General features: G+C 43.6%; 1 protein-coding gene across 1 annotated transcript in view; it reads left to right on the forward strand.

Moving 5' to 3' along the window:
* The window catches only part of LOC118361153 (testican-2-like), an 85,400-nt gene extending 78,115 nt beyond the window's left edge, over window positions 1-7,285 (forward strand). The window contains exons 9-10 of the mRNA XM_052474993.1: window positions 3,459-3,596; window positions 6,249-7,285. Of these exons, the coding sequence (XP_052330953.1) occupies window positions 3,459-3,596; window positions 6,249-6,376 (266 nt within the window). The 3' untranslated portion in view covers window positions 6,377-7,285. The remainder of the gene's footprint in view (window positions 1-3,458; window positions 3,597-6,248) is intronic.
* The last annotated feature ends 12,793 nt before the right edge of the window (window positions 7,286-20,078 follow it).

A 20,078-nucleotide genomic window follows, 5' to 3' on the forward strand; every position in this document is an offset into this window, starting at 1 on the left:
GCCTGTGAAGCATCTTGATGTTTTTTTTTTTTTTTTACCTTTATTTAACCAGGCAAGTCAGTTAAGAACATATTCTTATTTTCAATGACGGCCTGGGAACAGTGGGTTAACTGCCTGTTCAGGGGCAGAACGACAGATTTGTACCTTGTCAGCTCGGGGGTTTGAACTCGCAACCTTCCAGTTACTAGTCCAACGCTCTAACCACTAGGCTACGCTGCCATGTGGAGGGCGAAGTCGGGGTCTCTCCAGAACTTTGATGCCACTCCAGGACAGCGGGGCAGTTGCTGCCTAAAAAGTGGACCCAGATGGAAGAAGCATCACTGGTTGTGGATTCCCGGAAACACATTCTTTCCAGGAGCTGCTGGCTTGAAGTCAGTCATGAAGGATTCTGGTTTCAGATCCAGGTTCAAGTTCTTCAGTGCAAGGAAGGCACGAGTGTATGTCCGGAAAAAAATACAAAATAGTAGGCTGTTGTATGTTGATGTTTACCCCTCATTCAAAACCATATTTTATGGTTTTGAATGCATCACTAACTGAAACTACCTATTTCCACTAGCATTGCTACGTTCTCCAAAAATCTAGCCAGATTCGTATTCTTATTCTCAACCTTGCTTAATAACCAGCTAACAAATGTTTTAAAGGTTTGGAGGAAACAACCACAGCCCAGGGATGTCGAAAACAAGCAACAACAGAAAAAGAGTCAACTATCCCTTTAAAACAACTTCAATAGGCTAGTGAAGGATGATGCCTACCTCAGAATTATCGGGCAACATAATAATGGCTGCTGCAATCACGTGCTCCTGTCGCATCAGGTCGGCTTCATTTGGTGAATATGTGGGAATTCCATGGATGGCATTCACCTGCTGGAACAGACGTGGGACCTTCTTGAATGTTCCGTTGGCAAGCCAGGGATCGCAGTTGCACAGGAATTCCAAGTTGTCTTTGGTTGTTAAGATCAGAAGCCTGTCTGGGCCTGGCCCACTGTTGTGTTGGAGGAACAGGTCTCCACAATGTGTGGTTTGATAGAGCTCAGATATTACGAGGTTGGAGAGGGTTGCAGGTGTAACCTGGCCTCCACCCACTGCCGTACCATTGCCCCCAGGAACTGGAGTCAGTACCGGTGACATCTGCTTGTCTTTGTTCTTCTGCCGGTGCCTCTGTATACACCTTTTCAAGTTATTTTCTGAGGGCAAATAATGCCTTACAACACCTGTCACGGCCCGATGTAGCAGGCTCCAAAACATGCAGCGCGCTTTCCTCAGTCTCCCAACTCCTCTTCTTCAAGTTGTTCAGTACCTGTCGGGCTTCAATCTGCTTTCCATCCGGGATGCGGTTGTGGTCTCCAGATACCTTGGAGATAACCCTGTCAATGAGGACAACCTCGGCACGAGTATGAATGGTACTCGGTGCATTTCCAGATTGATTTGTTGGCCATGATCTCGTTTCTTTCTATAGGTGTATCTGCCCCAGGATTCTGCTTCCACGCACAGAGAGGACAAACTTGAGTTCTGTAGTTCCAAAGTTGGGTCTCATTGTAGCTTCATTGGACCTCCTCAGAAATGAAAGACTGATTGTTTTTTGTTTGTAAAACAATCTTAGGGTTATTAGCATTCTAGCAGTGGCGTGTCGTGGGCCTGGGGCCTGGGCCTTCAGTGAAGTCCTACACAGTCCCACCCGAATTAATCCACCTCTTATTACCATCGTTATGATGCCACAGCTCTAGACACTATACATTTAGACAGAAACGCAGTATAACCAGGCGTTGCGTCACCTTGAAATTCACATTTTTATTCAGAGAATTGCAGGGGAAGAGTACAATATCTTTTCATTGTGCAGCTTCGTTGCCCTGCTCGCTTGTTCGTTGAGCTGTAGATCCACTCGGGTGTCCCCAAAAGTTTTCAAAAGCACCATTGCTTGTAAGTGCCCAGCCGTACTTTGGTGTCTCGTTGCTGCCTTGGTTAGACAACTCAGGTTTGCAAAGCCAGTGTGGCTCCAAACACCAAATCGATCACTTGCAAATAATAGGCATTCCCAGCACTACAGTTTGCAGTGCTTCTCGGAGCCTGTGAGCCATTGATAGCGCTCGTCGTTGAAACTTTGAAAGTGGTGAACGAACCCCTTTCCCGCCTGTGACAGGCTTTGTAGCGTCGGCGTCGACGTCTCCTGACAATGTCTAACTTTTCTTGAAAAGTTTGTCGTGAGAATGGCGTTATAATTATATCCTCGACCAAATCGATATCTTCTCCTTCCGCCATTGTGGGTTGAAAAAACAGCTTAGTAGTACGCAAATTAATTTTTTTATCAAATTCAGTTTCCTAGTTCTGAGATTCTGCATAGACCTGCCCATATAGGACCTGCCACTCAATATTGGTAATCCAATCAAAAGACGTGCATGCACTACGCCTGCTAGCTGGCTCCTGTGTAACACTGGAGCCAGCCAGCAGGCGTACAATAGCCAACTCTAAAGCTGATTAGTTGACACTAAATTTTAATTTCCATTCACTTTAAGCTACAAGCGCCCACACTGTTGACTCTGAAGGCATGAGGGCAGATTTTAGACCCATGATGGCTGAATATGATTGGATAAAAGATCTAACATAAAGACCAGCCCTCCAAATCTCAACCTGGGGCTGGAAGCAGTGCAACCAAGAGGAAAGCTATGAAATGAAGAGTATAACTCTTACTCTGGGGAATAATTTAATACATATTTGTTTGAAAATATATTTAAAAAATATATATATTCTGATGATGTTTAGGCCAGCAGAGAAGGCCTTGCTGGCCCTGACGGCCCACCACTGCATTCTAGTGATTTGCTGGTCTATTGTTGGACTATCAAGGTCCCTCCACACAATGTGTCTATTCAGCGTGCATTATGTTCCTATTCAGATGCATTTCAGAAGTGTTAATGTTGGCAAAGAATGTGCACCTATAGCTGCACCCACAGCAGTTAGGCCTATTATAGGCCACAGGTGTTCATGTTTGGATCACCTTCATGACTATATATATTAATTTCTACAATCATGTGAAAACGAGCCTTTTTGTCATGTGAAACGACCAAGCTGTCTTCTAATGCAAACCACAAAATGTATAATTAAATATATAAAATTATAGGATAATGAATAGTAAATAATAGGCTTGGAATCACAAGTGACTAGGCAAGTCAGTTAAGAACAAATTCTTATATACAATAACAGCCTAGGGACAGTGGGTTAACTGCCTTGTTCAGGGGCAGAACGGCATATTTTTACCTTGTCAGCTCGGGGATTTGATCTCGAAACGATTCGGTTACTAGTCCAACGCTCGAACCACTAGGCTACCTGCCGCCCCATATATGTAATGGAGTAGGCTAAAGAAAATGTAACATCACATACACAGCAATACAAATCTAGATTTATTCGGTCTAAAAAAGCATGTGTGCCTCCATATGTAACTTCCCTTTGTGTGTGTGTGTGTCTTAGGCCTGTTCATCCCTAGCTGTGATGAGGATGGATACTATAGAAAGCTACAGTGTGATCAGGCCAGGGGAGAGTGCTGGTGTGTCGACCAACACGGTGGAGAACTAGCCAGCTCCAGAATCCATGGCAACCCTGACTGTGGTAAGAACCCCATCAGTGTTCAATTGCTCTCAAATCTCAAACTGATGGTGAAAACCCTGGCACACACTCCATATAGAACCTCACGCACATACTCTGGTTGGCTACAGACCATCACACACAAGCGGTACGCCAAAACACACACACACACCCTCAGTATTGATACCAATACACTGTCGAATGATCAGTATTGACCCGTCACACACACTCTGTACCCCAACACATGCTCAAACACTCGTTGCAGAACCTTGACACACACCGTCTATATTGATTGTCATACACACTCTATACAGATCCCTACACACACTCAGTACAATGCACCCTTTATGCGTCAGCTCGGGCTCAGGTCCACAGCACCACTAGCCGTCAGGCACAGTGCCACATTCAAACCATGTTGTCAGGGATCATTTGCATTCTAAAGGGTCGCTTGTCGCTGAGAGAAAAGTCTTTCAAGATAAATGGTTGTCTGGCTGTACGGAACCTGCTCCTGATAAGAATGGCTCCCCTGGCAGGGTCCAGAAATAGCCATTAAAACCCAGACAAAGTCAAACACATGCCCTTTACCTCACCACTGTCAAATTCACTCAGTGTTTTTTTTAAACAAATGTATTTCTCGGATTAAATAGATGGAATTGATCAAAGCCGGGAAGTATACATGCAGGGAACAGAAGTCAACTTCAAATGAAATGTCATATTTGGATACAGGTACATTGATTAATTCAATCTCTCTCTTCCTTCTTCCACCCCTCTGTCTGTCTTCCTCTTCTCCCATCCTTCTGTCTGTCTTCCTCTTCTCCCATCCTTCTGTCTGTCTTCCTCTTCTCCCATCCTTCTGTCTGTCTTCCTCTTCTCCCATCCTTCTGTCTGTCTCTGTCTGTCTTCCTCTTCTCCCATCCTTCTGTCTGTCTCTGTCTGTCTTCCTCTTCTCCCATCCTTCTGTCTGTCTTCCTCTTCTCCCATCCTTCTGTCGGTCTTCCTCTTCTCCCATCCTTCTGTCGGTCTTCCTCTTCTCCCATCCTTCTGTCGGTCTTCCTCTTCTCCCATCCTTCTGTCGGTCTTCCTCTTCTCCCATCCTTCTGTCGGTCTTCCTCTTCTCCCATCCTTCTGTCGGTCTTCCTCTTCTCCCATCCTTCTGTCTGTCTTCCTCTTCTTCCATCCTTCTGTCTGTCTTCCTCTTCTCCCATCCTTCTGTCTGTCTTCCTCTTCTCCCATCCTTCTGTCTGTCTTCCTCTTCTCCCATCCTTCTGTCTGTCTTCCTCTTCTCCCATCCTTCTGTCTGTCTTCCTCTTCTCCCATCCTTCTGTCTGTCTTCCTCTTCTCCCATCCTTCTGTCTGTCTCTGTCTGTCTTCCTCTTCTCCCATCCTTCTGTCTGTCTTCCTCTTCTCCCATCCTTCTGTCTGTCTCTGTCTGTCTTCCTCTTCTCCCATCCCTCTGTCTGTCTTCCTCTTCTCCCATCCTTCTGTCTGTCTTCCTCTTCTCCCATCCCTCTGTCTCTCTTCCTCTTCTCCCATCCCTCTGTCTGTCTTCCTCTTCTCCCATCCCTCTGTCTGTCTTCCTCTTCTCCCATTTCTCTGTCTGTCTTCCTCTTCTCCCATCCTTCTGTCTGTCTCTGTCTCTCTTCCTCTTCTCCCATCCCTCTGTCTGTCTCTGTCTCTCTTCCTCTTCTCCCATCCCTCTGTCTGTCTCTGTCTCTCTTCCTCTTCTCCCATCCCTCTGTCTGTCTTCCTCTTCTCCCATCCCTCTGTCTGTCTCTGTCTCTCTTCCTCTTCTCCCATCCTTATGTCTCTCTTCCTCTTCTCCCATCCTTCTGTCTCTCTTCCTCTTCTCCCATCCTTCTGTCTCTCTTCCTCTTCTCCCATCCTTCTGTCTCTCTTCCTCTTCTCCCATCTCTCTGTCTGTCTTCCTCTTCTCCCATCCCTCTGTCTGTCTTCCTCTTCTCCCATCCCTCTGTCTCTCTTCCTCTTCTCCCATCCCTCTGTCTCTCTTCCTCTTCTCCCATCCCTCTGTCTCTCTTCCTCTTCTCCCATCCCTCTGTCTCTCTTCCTCTTCTCCCATCCCTCTGTCTCTCTTCCTCTTCTCCCATCCCTCTGTCTCTCTTCCTCTTCTCCCATCCCTCTGTCTGTCTTCCTCTTCTCCCATCCCTCTGTCTGTCTCTGTCTGTCTTCCTCTTCTCCCATCCCTCTGTCTCTCTTCCTCTTCTCCCATCCCTCTGTCTCTCTTCCTCTTCTCCCATCCCTCTGTCTCTCTTCCTCTTCTCCCATCCCTCTGTCTGTCTCTGTCTCTCTTCCTCTTCTCCCATCCTTCTGTCTCTCTTCCTCTTCTCCCATCCCTCTGTCTGTCTTCCTCTTCTCCCATCCCTCTGTCTGTCTCTGTCTGTCTTCCTCTTCTCCCATCCCTCTGTCTCTCTTCCTCTTCTCCCATCCCTCTGTCTCTCTTCCTCTTCTCCCATCCTTCTGTCTCTCTTCCTCTTCTCCCATCCCTCTGTCTGTCTTCCTCTTCTCCCATCCCTCTGTCTCTCTTCCTCTTCTCCCATCCCTCTGTCTGTCTCTGTTTGTCTTCCTCTTCTCCCATCCCTCTGTCTGTCTCTGTCTGTCTTCCTCTTCTCCCATCCTTCTGTCTGTCTCTGTCTCTTTGTCGCTCTTCCTCTTCTCCAGATGAGGCGCTGACATATTCAGGTGATTTTGGCAGTGGGGTAGGATGGGAGGATGAGGAAGAGAAAGAAGTGGAGGAGAATGAAGAGGAAGAGGAAGGAGAGGCGGATGACGGAGGATATATTTGGTAGAGGTGAAGAAATAATGGAGTCTAGCTGGTCCAACATACTACCGGAGCATCTCAACTTCTCTTGCTTCTCTGTCTCTTACATACACACACACACACACACAAATAATGTTCCCGAAAACACACTCTGAACAACACTGAATCAGTCCTGGACTAAGGGAGGGGGTTGGAGGGACAGATGGGGGGTGGGTGTAGTGGCGTGACAATGTGTGATATCAATAGCTAGCAACTGTGGTCTGACGAGTCAGGAGATGTGTCCTAAATACCTGGGAATATCTTGGCTCTTTTTTCTGTTGTATGTACAAGACAACTTTCTCATGGAGCAGTTTTTAGCAGCTTAAAATGTTTTATTAAAGGCAGGAAGCAACTGGAGGTTATGTGCTCATGTTAGGAACTGGAGACGCAATTGGGTGCATCTCAGTAGTCAAAAGTGGCATCCTCCCCTTGCTTCAGTTCCTTCATTTCCTCCTTTCTCTGCACTGATGTGAACAAACTGGACAGGCAATTATAGTCAGGCTTTCACCTTACTGTTTTCACCAACCCGGGGCTTTCAGTTCAGGGCAGATGGAGAGGAGACAAAGAGAGGAGTCCACTTTAGACTAATTGCATATTCCGTTTGCATCCTTTGACTTTCCCCATTCCATCCCGTATGCTTCACCTCATATGACAGTAGTGCTCTGTCTCATCAAGTCTAATAGAATAAAGTTTCTCACGCTACACTCCTAAATGTGAATAAACTGTGTATCTGAAGACAGATTTGCCATTATTATTATTAGTCCTGTATTGCTAATGCCTTGAGAGACTGGCAGACTGTACTGCTTGATTGACAAGTGTCCATTGTATTATCTGCAGATCAACATTGTGTTTAATAATAAAATGTATTGGTTCTATGTGGCCCAACAAGGCCACCATATTCCTCTGTCATACTGTTCTTCCCTTGGCTAAAAACGGACGCTGGAGATGAAAAGCAGGTACGGGAAGTTGAACATTTAATGTAGGACAGACATGGAACAGCGTCAGAACCAGGTAACAAAATGACATATGAACATGAATGCAGCTGTGGGGAACAGAGCTGGGGAACTGACAAATACAGGGGAGGTAATAAACAGGTGATTGAGTCCAATAAATCGCTGATGCGCGTGACGAGATGAGGGAAGGCAGGTGTGCGTAATGATGGTGCCAGGAGTACATAATGCAGGGCAGCCTGGCGCCCTACATTTCGCATAACCTTTTTCTGCAGTTTCTGAGGCTTACATCTATAGGAGGCTAGAAAACATATATTACATTGTATGTAAATAATATACATTGTGTGTAAACTTTTTAGCTGAAACATGATCTAAGTCGTATATTGCACATCTGCAATTCTAGAAAAAAACAATACCATAGATGCCCCTTCTACCCTGCATCCTGAAGACATTTACCTGTAAGCTACTGCCATGTAAACCAGTAACCGTGGCGCTTTATGTTGTCATATGTAAGTATGAGCCTTCAGCTTTCCCAGTCCCTCGTAGCTCTACTGCCTGGTTTTGTGCTATTTGAAATGGACAAGTAATCAATCATTTTAAATCATGTTTCTCTGCATCATAGTTCTGCCATGATGGAATCTGGTAATGGCCCGATGAGGTCAAGAAAAAGACGTACCGTATGTTACCTCAGAGTCTACAACAGATTTTGAGTCAAATGCTATTTAAAATCTTTCAAAAACTTTGAGTATTCATGAAGTGCAAGTTGGGTGATGTTTTCAGTTTTGTGACTATTCTATTGGTCCTTTGCATCAGGCAAGATAAATCAAGCCTAGCTAAAGTATTTTCAATTACTTCAAATAGTACTTGAACCCAGGTTTGGCATCTATGCCTTTTTTTCTGACGCTCCTCTCCGAGTGCAGGGGAGAGAATAACAGATGTGTGACAGCTTTTATATCTGAGCTACCCAAAGATGCCAATCAGTCTGTGCAACATGTCAGATAATCAGATTTCTCGTCCCATCCTGCCTGGCTGGATGCGAGCCACGTGTAACGTTACCAGGGGTAAATCTCACACTTGAGATGTTGATGTGATGGTTTTAGTTTTACATCCAGACTAAAGTGTACGGTACAGTATGAAAGTAGAGAAGATGAGATGGTGGAAACCACTGAAAGTGTTAGATACACATTCTCTGCTTCAGATTAGTATCTAAAGCTTTATGTGTGCTCTCATGCTGTGAATACTCACTACAGCTAGTTTTAAAAGCCCTTATAAGCTAGGCACCTGTGTGTATAGTCTGTTACATATGAATATAGTGTCAGTGGAACAGAAAGCAGAGAGTAATATGAATGAACCATGTATGCACTAAAATCAGACCCATTTGGAATACCAGAATTTCAGCTCTGGCACCAGTTTCCTAAAAACATCTTTAGTCTACTTTTAAGCTATTTTGGAAATACTTAGCATGTTAGCTGACCCTAATCCTAACCCTTTTATCTATCCCTTCACTTAATCCTAACCTTAACCCTTTAACCTAACTCCTAAACCTAACCCTAACCCTTAGCCACCTAGCTAGAATTCGTAACATATCACACGTTTTGCAAATTCGTAACATATTGTACGTTTGCAAATTCGTGACGTGGTACTTTTTGCAAATTCGTAACATATCATATTAATTGTAATTAGTTACATATCGAAGAGGTGATGGACATCCACATATTAATACATACCATACAAAACGTAACATACAGTGAGGGAAAAAAGGTATTTTATCCCCTACTGATTTTGTACGTTTGCCCACTGACATTTTAATGGTAGGTTTATTTGAGCAGTGAGAGACAGAATAACAAACAACAAATCCAGAAAAACGCATGTCAAAAATGTTATTAATTGATTTGCATTTTAATGAGGGAAATAAGTATTCGACCCCCTCTCAATCAGAAATGTTTCTGGCTCCCAGGTGTCTTTTATACAGGTAACAAACTGAGATTAGGAGCACAGTCTTATTTTTTAAATTATTATTGTTATTATTATTATTTTTACATTTTACCCCCTTTTCTCCCCAATTGTTAGTAGTTACTATCTTGTCTCATCGCTACAACTCCCGTATGGGCTCGGGAGAGACGAAGGTCGAAAGCCATGCATCCTCCGAAACACAACCCAACCAACACTGTGCAACACAGAGTCTCTAGGTTCGAGCAGTGCCCTAGACCAATGCGCCACACGGGAGACCAGGAACACACTCTTAAAGGGAGTGCTCCTAATCTCAGCTTGTTACCTGTATAAAAGACACCTGTCCACAGAAGCAATCAATAAATCATATTCCAAACTCTCCACCATGGCCAAGACCAACTAGCTCTCCAAGGATGTCAGGGACAAGATTGTAGACCTACACAATGCTGGAATGGGCTACAAGACTTGGTGAGAAGGTGACGACAGTTGGTGTGGTTATTCGCAAATGGAAGAAACACAAAAGAACTGTCAATCTCACTCGGCCTGGGGCTTGATGCAAGATCTCACCTCGTTAAGTTGCAATGATCATGAGAACGGTGAGGAATCAGCCTAGAACTACACGGGAGGATCTTGTCAATGATCTCAAGGCAGCTGGGACCATAGTCACCAAGAAAACAATTGGTAACACACTACGCCGTGAAGGACTGAAACCTGCAGTGCCCACAAGGTCCCCCTGCTCAAGAAAGCACATATACATGCCCGTCTGAAGTTTGCCAATGAACATCAGAATGATTCAGAGGACAACTGGGTGAAAGTGTTGTGGTCAGATGAGACCAAAATGGAGCTCTTTGGCATCAACTCAACTCGCCATGTTTGGAGGAGGAGGAGGAATGCTGCCTATGACCCCAAGAACACCATCCCCACCGTCAAACATGGAGGTGGAAACATTATGCTTTGGGGTTTTTTTCTGCTAAGGGGACAGGACAACTTCACCGCATCAAAGGGACGATGGACGGGGCCATGTACCGTCAAATCTTGGGGGAGAACCTCCTTCCCTCAGCCCAGGGCATTGAAAATGGGTCGTGGATGGATATTCCAGCATGACAATGACCCAAAACACACGGCCAAGGCAACAAAGGAGTGGCTCAAGAAGAAGCACATTAAGGTCCTGGAGTGGCCTAGCCAGTCTCCAGACCTTAATCCCATAGTAAATCTGTGGAGGGAGCTGAAGGTTCGAGTTGCCAAACGTCAGCCTCGAAACCTTAATGACTTGGAGAAGATCTGCAAAGAGGAGTGGGACAAAATCCCTCCCGAGATGTGTGCAAACCTGGTGGCCAACTACTAGAAACATCTGACCTCTGTGATTGCCAACAAGGGTTTTGCCACCAAGTACTAAGTCATGTTTTGCAGAGGGGTCAAATACTTATTTCCCTCATTAAAATGCAAATCAATTTATAACATTTTTGACATGTGTTTTTCAGGATTTTTTGCTTGTTATTCTGTCTCTCACTGTTCAAATAAACCTACCATTAAAATTATAGACTGATCATTTCTTTGTCAGTGGGCAAACGTACAAAATCAGCAGGGGATCAAATACTTTTTTCCCTCACTGTATCATACTAAATGGAGTTTCCAGGATTTCCATAAAAAATAATACAAAATGCTCTGAGACCAGGTTGCCCAAAACCATTGCTATTAATTAACATTGCACTTAAACATGCTAGTAATCTAACGCCTACCTCTGACCACTCGTAGAACAGCTAAGTGCATCGTTAGATGCTTTCCCCCCCCTTTATTAACAGAAGATCTCAGAGAAAATAAAATCACATTATCAGTCTCTCTGTGAACGCTGATACCTTCAGAACAAAGTTGACCAGAGATGCAAAGTTGCCAATATCTTTGCAATTGATACAAACAAGCGACATGAGCTATAAAACGATGCTTCAAATGAAAACTGAGATGACTGCATTCAAATATAAACAGTTGGCTATCGACCTATTTCAATCATATTGAAATACAATGAACAAAAATAGAAATGTAACATGCAGCAATTTCAAAGATTTTACAATTGTGATTGTTGTCCGTAGCTCATGCTTGCCCATAGCATAACCCCACTGCCACCATGGGGCACTCTGTTCACAACGATGAAATCAGCAACTGCCATCTGCCCGGTACAGTTGAAACCGGGTTTAATCTGTGAAGCGCACACTTCTCCAGTGTGCCAGTGGCCATTCAAGGTGAGCATTTACCCACTGAAGTCAGTTATGATGCCGAACAGCAGTCAAGTCAAGACCCTGGTGAGGAAGACGAGCACACAGATGAACTTCCCTGAGACGGTTTCTGACAGTTTGTGCAGAAATTCTTTGGTTGTGCCAACCCACAGTTTCATCAGCTGTCTGGGTGGCTGATCTCAGACAATCCCGCGGGTGAAGAAGCCGGATGTGAAGGTCCTGGGCTGGTATGGTTACATGTGGTCTGCGGTTGTGAGGCTGGTTTGACATACTGTCAAATTCTCAAAAATGACGTTGGAGGCTGCTTATGGTAGAGAAATGAACAATTCTCTGGCAACAGCTCTGGTGGACATTCCTGCAGTCAACATGCCAATTGGACACTCCCTAACAACTTGAGACACGAGTGGCATTGTTGTGTGGCAAAACTGCACATTTTAGAGTGGCCTTTTATTGTCCCCAGCACAAGGTGCACCAGTGTAATGATCATGAGGTTTAATCAGCTTCTTGATATGCCACACCTGTCAGGTGGACGGATTGTCTTGGGAAAAAGAGAAATGCTCACTACAGGGATATAAACACATTTGTGCACACAATTTGAATGAAATAAGCTTTTTGTGGAAACATTTATAGGATATTTTATTTCAGCTCATGAAAAATGAGACCAACACTTTACATCTTGCATTTATATTTTTGTTCAGTATACAGTTGAAGTCGGAAGTTTACATACACTTTTGTTGGAGTCATTAATTCTCGTTTTTCAACCACTACACACATTTCTTGTTAACAAACTATAGTTTTGTCAAGTTGGTTAGGACATCTACTTTGTGCATGACACAAGTAATTTTTCCAACAATTGTTTGCAGACAGATTATTTCACCTATAATTCACTTTATCACAATTCCAGTGGGTCAGAAGTTTACATACACTAAGTTGACTGTGCCTTTAAACAGCTTGGAAAATTCCAGAAAATGATGTCTTGGGTGAGAACCATGAGCCTCCTAGGCTTTGTATTAGAATCAATGTACCCACTGGAGGATGGAAGTTAGTTGCACTCTGGCTACACCATGGTGCTCCCCTACAGTGCTGTTGAGGCTACTGTAGACCTTCATTGCAAAACAGTGTGTTTAAATGAATTATTTGGTGAATATATTTAATATAGTTTTATCTAAAAAAGCTAACTTTTGAAATGTTTTACAAATCTTATTTTTATGAAATTCACTGAAGAGGATGGTCCTCCTCTGAGGGGCCTCCAACGGTTTCAAAACATTAGGAACACCTTCCTAATATTGAGTTGCACCCCTTTTGCCCTCAGAACAGCCTCAATTTGCCTGTGGCGCAGTGGTCTAAGACACAGCATCGCAGTGTGCAGTGTGCATCGCAGTGTGCGATGTGGCTGGCTTCCTGGTTAAGTGGGCATTGTGTCAAGAAGTAGTGTGGTTGGCTTGTGTTTCGGAGGATGCATGGCTCTTGACCTTCGCCTCTCTCGAGTCCGTACAAGAGTTGCAGCGATGAGACAAGACCGTAACTACCAATTGGACACCACGAAACTACCAATCGGACACTGAGAAAAGGAATTAAGAAAAAGAAAAAAAGAACAGCCTCAATTAGTCGGTGCATGGACTCAAAAACCTTCTACAAGGATGCTAGCCCATTTTGACTCAAATGCTTCCCACAGTTGTATCAAGTCCTTTGGGAGGTGGACCATTTCTTGATACACACGGGAAACTTTTGAACGTGAAAGCGTTGCAGTTCTTTTGACATACTCAAACCGATGTGCCTGTCATCTACTACCAAACCCTGTTCAAAGGCACTTAAATATTTTCTTGCCCATTTATCCTCTGAATGGCACACATACACAATCCATGTCTCAAAGCTTAAAATCCTTATTTAACCTGTCTCCTCCCCTTTATAAACACAAATTGAAGTGGACTTCACAAGTTACATCAATAAGGGATCATAGCTTTCACTTGGTTAGTCTATGTTATGGAAAGAGCAGTCAAAATAATGTTTTGTACACTCAGTGTATTTTCTATGGTCAACAAGTGCCCCCCAATGTTCAAAAAGGGTATAACTCTTTCCAAATCAATGGTTGCCACCTTGAGGATTTTGACTAGGTGGTAAACAGCTACGACCGGTAACAGGTTAGGAGAGTTAACATAGCAGGTTTGTCTCCTAACTTGTTACAAAATGTTTATTCCAGTCATAGCTGTACTCCATCTAGTCACTATCCTCCTGGAGAGCTGTGTACAGACTTTTGTTCCAGCCTTGGCCGATCATCAGGGCCTGGAACAAAAGCCTACAAACCCAATAGCTCTCCCAAGAGTAGGGTGGCCTAACCTAGCGGCTCACCTGATTCTGCACGCACCACAACTCCCCCGCTGGTGCCTGCCTGCACTGCAATGATGGTCTGCAGCATGATGACCATGACAGCTGAAGGCCCTAGACAGGATGTCACTGACCAGAGAGGGAAAGCAGCGCTGGCCGAAGGCTCCGTAACCCACCCCCACCACATCCTCACCTGGGGACAGACCCAGGTAGATATTTCCAGATAATTTCAATCTCTCAATCACCTTTTGTTTATAAAGCACGTTTTACATCAAAGTGCTTTAAAGTCATTTGGCTTAGTAGACCTACAGACCCTAAAGAGAGATCAGAAAAACAATGGCAAGGAAAAACTGCCTGGAAAGAGGAAACCGTGAGGAAGATCCTGACGTGGCAGAAAGGCCCATCCTCCTCTGGCTGTCCTCTTGTGCAGAGAACAAAAATTGCCCGCCCTGAAGACATCTATATCTGTCCGCTAATGCAGGACTGGTAAAGCCCCAGTGCAATACTTTTGTGAAAATATATACAGTGGTGCAAAAAAGTATTTAGTCAGCCACCAATTGTGCAAGTTCTCCCACTTAAAAATATGAGAGAGGCCTGTAATTTTCATCATTAGGTACACTTCAACTATGACAGACAAAATGAGAAAAAAAATCCAGAAAATCACATTGTAGGATTTTTAATGGATTTATTTGCAAATTATTGTGGAAAATAAGTATTTGGTCAATAACAAAAGTTTATCTCAATACTTTGTTATATACCCTTCGTTGGCAATGACAGAGGTCAAACATTTTCTGTAAGTATTCACAAGGGTTTCACACACTGTTGCTGGTATTTTGGCCCATTCCTCCATGCAGATCTCCTCTAGAGCAGTGATGTTTTGGGGCTGTTGCTGGGCAACATGGATTTAACTCCCTCCAAAGATTTTCTATGGGGTTGAGATCTGGAGACTGGCTAGGCCACTCCAGGACCTTGAAATGCTTCTTACGAAGCCACTCCTTCGTTGCCCGGGCGGTGTGTTTGGTATCATTGTCATGCTGAAAGACCCAGCCACGTTTCATCTTCAATGCCCTTGCTGATGGAAGGAGGTTTTCACTCAAAATCTCACGATACATGGCCCCATTCATTCTTACCTTTACACGGATCAGTCATCCTGGTCCCTTTGCAGAAAAACAGCCCCAAAGCATGATGTTTCCACCCCCATGCTTCACAGTAGGTATGGTGTTCTTTGGATGCAACTCAGCATTCTTTGTCCTCCAAACACGACAAGTTGAGTTTTTACCAAAAAGTTATATTTTGGATTCATCTTACCATGTGACATTCTCCCAATTTTCTTCTGGATCATCCAAATGCTCTCTAGCAAACTTCAGACGGGCCTGGACATGTACTGTCTTAAGCAGGGGGACACGTATGGCACTACACTTGGGTCGTTCCACGAAGTGAGTGCCTTTTGCGTCCCTTTGATATTTTAAGTAGAAATTGTCCACAAATATTGAATTTTAAAAGCCTGTTAAATGAAACGAAGTGCCATTTAATATAGACCACATGGACAATTCAATAAATCTGATTTTTTATATGAAGTTGCTAAAGTGCACAGACGGTATTACAGGGTGCGTTCTCCGAGCATGAGCAGAACAGCTGGCAGGCATATTTACGATCCTTTTCACAACTCCTTGTCCCAGTTGGTAATTCCCATGTCTTAAACTGACCACCATCATTCCTGTTCTAAAGAACTATAAGGCTTCATACCACAATGACTACCGGCCTGTAGCACTCATTTCTGTAATCATGAAGTGTTTTGAGAGGCTGGTTATGGCACATAACTCCATCATCCCAGACACCCTAGACCCACTCCAATTTGCATACCGACAGTGGTGGAAAAAGTACACAATTGTTATACTTCAGTAAAAGTAAAGATACCTTTTTAATAGAAAATGAATAGAAAAGTCATCCAGTAAAATACTACCAAAAGTCATTTTCCTGTCCTGCTAAGCATTCAAAATATAACGAGTACTTTTGGGTGTCAGCGAAATTGTATGGAGTAAGAAGTACATTAATGTAATGAAGTAAAAGTTGTCAAAAATATAAATAGTAAAGTACAGATACCCCAAAAAACTGCTTAAGTAGTACTTTAAAGTATTTTTACTTAAGTATTTTACACAACTACATACTGCCCCAACAGATCCATCGATGACGCAATTGCACTCCACACTGCCCTCACCCACCTATATAAGAGAGAAACTCCCCAGTCTTTGCCGACGACAAGCATACCCATACCATAATGCAGCCACTGCTATGCTTGAAAATATGAAAAGTGATACTCAGTGATGTGTTATGTTGGATTTGCCTCAAAAAGAACACTTAGTATTCAGGACAAAAAGTTTCTTCATTTGACACTTTGTTTGCAGTATTACTTTAGTGCCTTGTTGGAAACAGGATGCATGTTTTGGAATAGTTGTTTCATTCTGTACGGGCTTCCTTATTTTCACTCTGTTATTTAGGTTAGTGTTTTGGAGTAACTACAATGTTATTTATACATGCTCAGTTTTCTCCTATTATTACAGCCATTAAACTCTGTTTTAAAATCACCGTTGGCCTCATGGTGAAACCCCTGAGCGGTTTTCTTTGTCTTCGGCAACTGAGTTCGGAAGGACGTCTGTATCTTTGTAGTGACTGCTTGTATTGATACACCATCCAAAGTGTAATTAATAACTTCAGCATGCTCAAAGTAATATTCAATGTCGGCTTTGTGGTTGAATCTGTGCTTGAAATTCACTACTTAACTGAGGGACCTGTCGTGGAAATTTCCTCTATTTACCAAATCATGAGCGCAAACCACACACAAGTCAGAGTTAGTTATCAAAGTCCATCTTTATTATATGAGCTCTATCACAACCCTGTGACTCTCAGATAAATTCAGTGTCTATCAATGTATTCTCTGAGAGCCCCCCTTACACATTGCAACTGAGATCCTTTAATAGCAAAGAACACACAGTCAGACAGCATAGACATAATAAATCGTTCAGCTTTGTCTCCTTACTCAAACCCGAGAACCATAAACCAATCCTCCATATCAACAGGCATATATCAAATTGTCATTTAGATACAACCAATTCTAAATACAACCAATCCTGGACAAGCTCACGGGGAGCATAGAATGATTCCAGACACTGCCATCCTCCTCTCCCCGATGGGAAAAGTAGGGAGTGACTGGCACACAGACACAGTGGAGCAAAAGATATGTTTACACATGATGACACCTTGACCTCTCCCCTCTCTGCGGCCCATGCAACTTAGTCTTGACATAGAACAGATAACTGCCAATGGCCACCACTATAGTACAACAAAATACATTCTTATGAGAAATAACTCATAAGCATATCATGAATATAAAACATCTTATCTATGTTACCCACCAATTCTGATTATTCCCCAACAGACCTTACAGATAATTGCATACAGTTGAAGTCGGAAGTTTACATACACTTAGGTTGGAGTCATTAAAACTCGTTCTTCAACCACTAAACTATAGTTTTGGCAAGTCGGTTAGGACATCTACCTTTTTTTCATTTTTCCAACAATTGTTTACAAACAGATTATTTCATGTATAATTCACTGTATTACAATTCCAGTGGGTCAAGATTTTGCATACACTAAGTTGACTGGGCCTTTCATCAGCTTGGAAAATTCCAGAAAATGATGTCATGGCTTTAGAAGGTTCTGTTAGGCTAATTGACATAATTTGATTCAATTGGAGGTATACCTGTGGATGTATTTCAAGGGCTACCTTCAAATTCAGTGTCTTTTTGCTTGACATCATGGGAACATCTAAAGAAATCAGCCAAGACTTCAGGAAAAAAATTGGAGACCTCCACAAGTCTGGTTCATCCTTGGGAGCATTTTCCAAATGCCTGAAGGTACCACGTTCATCTGTACAAACAATAGTACGCAAGTATAAACACCATGGGACCACTCAGCCGTCATACCACTCAGGAAGGAGACGCTTTCTGTCTCCTAGAGATTAACTTACTTTGGTGCAAAAAGTGCAAATCAATCCCAGAACAGCAACAAAGGAACTTGTGAAGATGCTGGAGGAAACGGGTACAAAACAATCTATATCCACTGTAAAATGAGTCTTATATGGACATAACCTGAAAGGCCGCTCAGCAAGAAAGAAGCAACTGCCCCAAAACCACCATAAAAAAGTCAGACTATGGTTTGCAACTGCAGATGGGGACAAATATCGTACTTTTTGCAGAAATGTCCTCTGGTCTGATGAAACAAAAATAGAACTGTTTGGCCATAATGACCATCGTTATGTTTGGGGGGAGGCTTGCAAGGGGAGGCTTGCAAGCTGAAGACCACCATCCCAACCGTGAAGCATGGGGGTGGCAGCATCATATTGAGGGGGTGCTTTGCTGGAGGAGGGATTGGTGCACTTCACAAAATAGATGGCATCATGAGGGAGGAAAATTATGTGGATATATTGAAGCAACATCTCAAGACATCAGTCAGGAAGTTAAAGCTTGGTCACAAATGGATCTTCCAAATGGTCAATGACTTAAGGACAACAAAATCAAGGTATTGGAGTGGCCATCACAAAGCCCTGACCTCAATCCAGTAGAACATTTGTGGGCAGAACTGAAAAAGTTTGTGTGAGCAAGGAGGCCAACCAACCTGACTCAGTTACACCAGCTTTGTCAGGACGAATGGGCCAAAATTCACCCAACTTATTGTGGGAAGCTTGTGGAAGGCTACACGAAACGTTTCACCGAAGTTAAACAATTTAAAGGCAATGAAATGCTACCAAATACTAATTGAGTGTACAGTCGTGGCCAAGAGTTTTGAGAACGACACAATATTTTCACAAAGTCTGCTGCCTCAGTTTGTATGATGGTAATTTGCATATACTCCAGAATGTTATGAAGAGTGATCAGATGGATTGCAATTAATTGCAAAGTCCCTCTTTGCCATGCAAATGAACTGAATCCCCCAAAAACATTTCCACTGCATTTCAGCCCTGGCACAAAAGGACCAGCTGACATCATGTCAGTGGTTCTCTCGTTAACACAGGTGTGAGTGTTGACGAGGACAAGGCTGGAGATCACTATGTCATGTTGATTGAGTTTGAATAAAAGACTGGATGCTTCAAAAGGAGGGTGGTGCTTGGAATCATTGTTCTTCCTCTGTCAACCATGGGTTCCTGCAAGGAAACACGTGCCGTCATCATTGCTTTGCAAAAAAAGGGCTCCACAGGCAAGGATATTGCTGCCAGTAAGATTGCACCTAAATCAACCACTTATCGGATCATGAAGAACTTCAAGGAGAGCGGTTCAATTGTTGTGAAGAAGGCTTCAGGGTGCCCAAGAAAGTCCAGCAAGCGCCAGGACCGTCTCCTAAAGTTGATTCGGCTGCGGGAACGGGGCACCACCATTACAGAGCTTGCTCAGGAATGGCAGCAGGCAGGTGTGAGTGCATCTGCATGCACAGTGAGGCAAAGACTTTTGGAGGATGGCCTGGTGTCAAGAAGGACAGCAAAGAAGCCACTTCTCTCCAGGAAAAACATCAGGGACAGACTGATATTCTGCAAAAGGTACAGGGATTGGACTGCTGAGGACTGGGGTAAAGTCATTTTCTCTGATGAATCCCCTTTCCAATTGTTTGGGGCATCTGGAAAAAAGCTTGTCCGGAGAAGACAAGGTGAGCGCTACCATCAGTCCTGTGTCATGCCAACAGTAAAGCATCCTGAGAACATTCATGTGTGGGGTTGCTTCTCAGCCAAGGGAGTGGGCTCACTCACAATTTTGCTTAACACAGCCATGAACAAAGAATGGTACCAACACATCCTCCGACAGTAACTTCTCCCAACCATGGAGGAACAATTTGGTGACGAACAATGCCTTTTCCAGCATGATGGAGCACCTTGCCATAAGGCAAAAGTGATAACTAATTGGCTCAGGGAACAAAACATCAATATTTTGGGTCCATGGCCAGGAAACTCCCCAGACCTTAATCCCATTGAGAACTTGTGGTCAATCCTCAAGAGGCGGGTGGAAAAAGAAAAACCCACATATTCTGACAAACTCCAAGCACTGATTATGCAAGAATGGGCTGCCCAGAAGTTAATTGACAGCATGCCAGGGCGGATTGCAGAGATCTTGAAAAATAAGGGTCAACACTGCAAATATTGACTCTTTGCATCAACTTCATGTAATTGTCAATAAAAGCCGTTGACACT

The sequence above is a fragment of the Oncorhynchus keta genome, chromosome 2 (genome assembly GCF_023373465.1).
Source record: "Oncorhynchus keta strain PuntledgeMale-10-30-2019 chromosome 2, Oket_V2, whole genome shotgun sequence".
Taxonomy (NCBI): Eukaryota; Metazoa; Chordata; class Actinopteri; order Salmoniformes; family Salmonidae; genus Oncorhynchus; species Oncorhynchus keta.